This window comes from Gavialis gangeticus, unplaced genomic scaffold, assembly GCF_001723915.1.
Source record: "Gavialis gangeticus isolate Ggan-Ray unplaced genomic scaffold, GavGan_comp1, whole genome shotgun sequence".
Taxonomy (NCBI): domain Eukaryota; kingdom Metazoa; phylum Chordata; order Crocodylia; family Gavialidae; genus Gavialis; species Gavialis gangeticus.
Window position 1 is genome coordinate 55,472,012 of NW_017729006.1, and position 4,943 is coordinate 55,476,954.

At 41.0% G+C, this 4,943-nt stretch overlaps 2 protein-coding genes across 9 annotated transcripts in view; one reads left to right on the forward strand and one right to left on the reverse strand.

Annotated features, from left to right (window-relative positions):
* Positions 1–4,943, forward strand: part of ZNF830 (zinc finger protein 830) — a 159,113-nt gene extending 154,170 nt beyond the window's left edge. For both annotated transcript variants that reach the window (XM_019509225.1, XM_019509227.1), the window contains one exon: positions 4,819–4,943. In XM_019509225.1, coding sequence (XP_019364770.1) covers positions 4,819–4,851 — 33 coding nt within the window. In that variant the 3' untranslated portion in view covers positions 4,852–4,943. The remainder of the gene's footprint in view (positions 1–4,818) is intronic.
* Positions 1–4,943, reverse strand: part of LOC109291965 (poly(rC)-binding protein 3-like) — a 316,506-nt gene that overhangs the window by 131,877 nt on the left and 179,686 nt on the right. The gene's annotated exons all lie outside the window — the stretch shown is intronic.

The window sequence follows — 4,943 nt, forward strand, 5'->3', positions numbered from 1 at the left end:
TAGTCATGTTACAAACAGGAAGCTTAACAAATCATGGCATAAAGTTTAACCTTTATTCTGCTAACATGATGTGTGAAAATCCATAATTTTTCTAAGTATTGCCAGTTTAATAGTCATCATGAGACCATCAATCTTAGGAATACTTACTAACCCCCCCCCCCCCGACTACATAATAAAAACAGTTATTGCTCTGTTACAAAAGGCTTTCTGCTACCAACATTATCATGTTGTGGAAACTCTAATATGACAGGAACATTGATATAAATCAGGGGTGTCAAAGTCACTTGGCTTCCCACCTGGATCCAGCACTGGCCACAAGAGGTGAAGCAGCCATTCCTCTCCCTCTGACACTTACACATGCCCCCAGTGGGGCTCCATACCCTGGATTTTGGTGGCAGGCTCCACTCCTGCTTGCCCCAAATTCCTGGCCCCTCTGGGAGTCCCATGGGCAAGATAGCACAGCTCCAAGATATGGCCCACAGGCTGTATGATTGATATCCCTGATATAAATACATTTATAGAAATGGAAATACTTTTTCAAATAGTACAACAAATGTTTATGTTTTATTGCAAATAATTTGGGAAACTAAAAAAACCATCCTAAAGTTTTTATTCCATCTGCACAAAGGCAAAGCACTTTGATGCGAGCAAGAATAGGTTAAGGACATTAGGATTAGGGTATATAAACACAAAGCTCTCTATTAAGGCATCAACCAGTGCAATATTCTCAGGGATCAAAAAATTACTTCCACCACAGTGCAGAGAAGGGATATTTTGACAAGGCTGTTTGAGCAAAAACCTGTTTTTAGGACCATATACTCATAGAAAAGTTAAGCATGAAGGGACCTCCTAGGGTCATCTAGTTCCGCCCCTGGTTCTGGCAGGATCATCCCTGACTAAACCACCTCACTCAAGTATTTGTCCCACCTGCTCTTAGAAAAAGTACTATGTGCTTGGCAATTTCTCTCTTTCCTTGTCTGTGAAGCCCCCCTACGTTGCCCTTTTGCGGTGTTCTGAGGATGAATTCACAGATATTTGTGAAGTACTTTGGGATTCTTGGAGGAAAGCACTAGGAAAGCACAGAGTGTTACTTTCAATAATGATAATGATCATACAGAAGTCTGTAGAGAGCACAGAGAACGTTAGTATTTAAGGTTTCAGGGTAAAGATACAATGATTAAACCTACCACAACTCAATTTATCTATTCGATACAATGAATGGCTAGGTCAGTCAGGCTGAGATTTGACCCTGTGATTCAGTCACACTCGCTCTTCACTAGCTCTGGAGACAGATGAGCAGGCAGCGTTAACCACAGAATGTACACACCTCTAGGTTAATTGTGTCAAATGCACTTCAGCTCAAAAGAAAAAAACAACCAATTCCTATACCAAGATTGATAGACTCAAATATTTCATTATTCATGCCTGCTGGCAAGACATACTTAATTAATGGAGTAAAAAGAGAGAAAAAAAAAACCTGTTGATAACATTTTCTATAAAAAGCTGTAGGTGAGAAGTTGAAAGGTCACTGGGGACTGCGTTCTGACTGCTACTGCTGTGATCCAAGAGGTTTGTTATTCATCCTCTGACACTTAAGGCCCTGATTTACTAAGATCCTCGTGTCCACACCTTGTGTGGGACTGCTTTTGTCTCCAATGGTGAGCCATATGTCTGAGCATCTTTATGAATGCTGAGATTCTCCTGTCTCTCTACTTACCTTTCTGTCATGCTTCTGCCTTTATGGCACATTTGATTTGTCTTTGGATAGCCCTAGTTGCTATTTTTCATAAAGTTAGCTCTCATAATTACCCAATGCTGGTCTTTTAGTGTTCCTGGTATTAATCAGTAATGTAACTGTGAGAGGGTGACTGGGGCAGGACCATCCCCAACTAAATGATCCCAACCGAGGCTTTGTGTAGCCAGGTCTTAAAAACCCCCAAGGATGGAGATTCCACCATCTCTCTGGGTAACCTCTTCCAGTGCTTTAATCCCAGTGAGAAGGTTTTTCCTAATATTTAACCTAAACTTCTAATGTTGAAACTTGAGACCACTGCTCCTTGTTCTGTCATCTGCCACCACTGAGAACTATCTAGCTCCATCCTCTTGGGAACTACCCTTTGGGTAGTCGAAGGCTGCTATCCCCTCTCAGTCTTCTCTTCTCCAGACTAAATAAGACCAGTTCCCTCAGCCTCTCCTTATAAGCCATGTGCCCCCACCCCTTAACCACTTTAGTTGCCCTCTGCTGGACTCTCCAATTTGTCCAAAACTGGATACTCTCTCCTTTGGGGCATCAACACTATGCAGTGGGTTCTTATAGCTGTGGGTGACATTCACTCATGTTCCCTTTTGGCACTGCATATCAAATTAACTCACAAAAAGTTAATTTGATATGCTAGTCTTGACCTGATAATACTTCCTGAAAGGGGAAACTTAGTATCCTTTTTGTACTCATTCAAGCCTGAGACTGCCAGAAGGCAAAAAATTACATAGTACTGCAGAGCACTGAAAATGGGGGTGCTATCGCAATTATTCAGAATGTGAATTTCAAGCATGGATACAAACCAAATTCCAAATATAAGCCCAACAGAAAGTTGCTGCTGCTGTTGGTATTTTACACATTTACTGCTGAGACCACCCAGCTAGTTATTAATTCCAGGAAGTAATTTGTGACACAGTGGGCATGTCTGCATGAGACTTTAACCGTGCAGCAGCTGAATAATGCTGCACAGTAGCACATCACAGCACCAACAGCGCTAATACACTATTGTGTAGTAATATTAGGCTACTGCACAGTAGTGTCACTAAAAAGGCATTCGCTGGTGATACTGCGCAGTACCTCCGGTTAGTGTGCATTTATTTAGTACTTGATTATACAAGTGCAGTAAGCACTGTGCATTAGCCTCTCATGTAGATGCATCCAGTCTATTCTACTTATCATTATAAATGCCCTTGATTTTAGGCTAATAGAAATCCAGTACAAGAGACCTTTTCAGCTCCCTACTCTCTTGGTTAGTGGCTCCCTTCACGCCCTGCCAGCACTGCTGTCTAGTGCACCATACTGGCTGATCCAGCAGCAATGGCTGGATCCAGCAGAAATTATATCAGTGCCTCCTGATCAGAAGAAAGGTCTTTGGCAGTGTAAGGGGAGGGTAAAAAATGGGGCATAGAGATAGGAGAATATAACACAATATCTCTTGGGAAAAAGCTGTACTTCATAGAAGTAGAAAAGGCAAAGGAAAAACGGAAGAAAAGAGAAAAAGCAGGATGAAAGGAGAGGAATTTTAACTTTTGCTAAGAGCACTTTAAAGTCAAATGATTATTATAATGCATATTTTTAACTTAGGAATTTTATTATTACACTGTAAATGATACTCAGGGTACAAGTAATATTTGTTTATGGATTTGATTTCTTTTATACTACTTAAAATGAGAAATTAATGCCCAGGTTTCCATAGGATTATTATACTATTGTAAAATAGGAGAAGGTGAGACTGGAATCTGGCTAAATAAATTCTCACTTGACATCTCCAGTCTTCCTAGTTCTGCTACCTATGCGGGGCTGAATTCTTCACTGACACTCCATGCAGCCCCACTGGAGAACCTCCTCTCTCTTCTCCCTATTTCTCTCTTCCCTATAATCATGTCAGTTGTTGAATTAAAGTTTCTGAATAGATCACTACATTTGGCATCAACATCTTCTGTGAGAGTGACTGATACAGCTGCCTAGATTTATGCAGCGCCACATGATATTCGAGTCATTTGTAAATATGTAAATTTCTAATTAGCATATCCATGAACAATTTGTATATAATTGCAGACTTCACTTTAAAGTCAGTACACTCAGCTCTAAGCAGTGGCAGACATGAAGCTGTACAAAACTAGCTACTGTGGCAAGCAGTATTGAGTGTGTACGTTGGGATTCAGCAGATACTGGGAAAGGGAAGATGCAGCAGCTGAGATTCTGGGCAGAAGCAAGGGAGATAGTTGTGGGTGGTGAGAGGAGCTGGGAGTCTAGCTACCTGGAAAAAGCTTAGTGGTAATTAAGAAAGGGGTTTTAGAGAATGCCTGGGGAGGACAAAAGGGGAGGACAAGCGCAATAGCTAGGGCCTGGGGTTCAGAGTAGAAGCTGGGGAAGAGTAAGTTTTTCTGGGACATTTAGAAGGGAACCTGGATGTTTAGGACTCAGTAGGCATCTGGGGTGCTCTGGAGGATCTACTGGCAAGAGAAAGCTGAGGGCATGAGTGTCAGGGGGTAGGACTGAGTAGGAACCTGAGAGAGTGTGATTAGTAGGCTTCCCTCACCTTCTCATAGGCCATCCAATCTCAGCAGAGGCCCAAGAAAGGAATTGCTTAGAAATTAGCATAGCTGGGGAGATGGGCAAGCATGAGACTTTCCATTTTGTTGAAAATTCCATAGTTTCAACATTTTTTCCATTCCCAAATGCGACGAAATCCAAAACCTTCCCCCCCCCGCCATCGGAAGTTCTAAAATCTCCATTTTGGGTCAATCAAAAAGTTTCCGTTTAATAACATTTCAATTTAAACCTTCCAGAACATGAAGCATTTTTAAAAAATAAAATCTAATGAATTTCATTTTGAAAAGCTGCTTGGAAATGAAAAATCAAAACGTTTTGTTCAGAAAAATGTCAAGAGAGGATGCCTTGACACATTTCAAATTCTTTTTAAAAAACAGGTGAAATTTTACTGAAGTAAATGCTTTTTTTTAACCATTTACATTTCCGCAAAATGTCATTTTCCTTCAAAAATCTGTCCAAATTTGTTCAGAATGTTGACAATATATTCTGACCATCTCTTCGAGAGAAGCCTGTTAGGAGGCCAGTATCATCTGTAAACAGGATGAGGGCCCTGACATGGCATTTACATCTGAGGAGGTCTCCAGTGCTTGGTGATACCACATTTAATACTCCATCAATGTAAAGACAT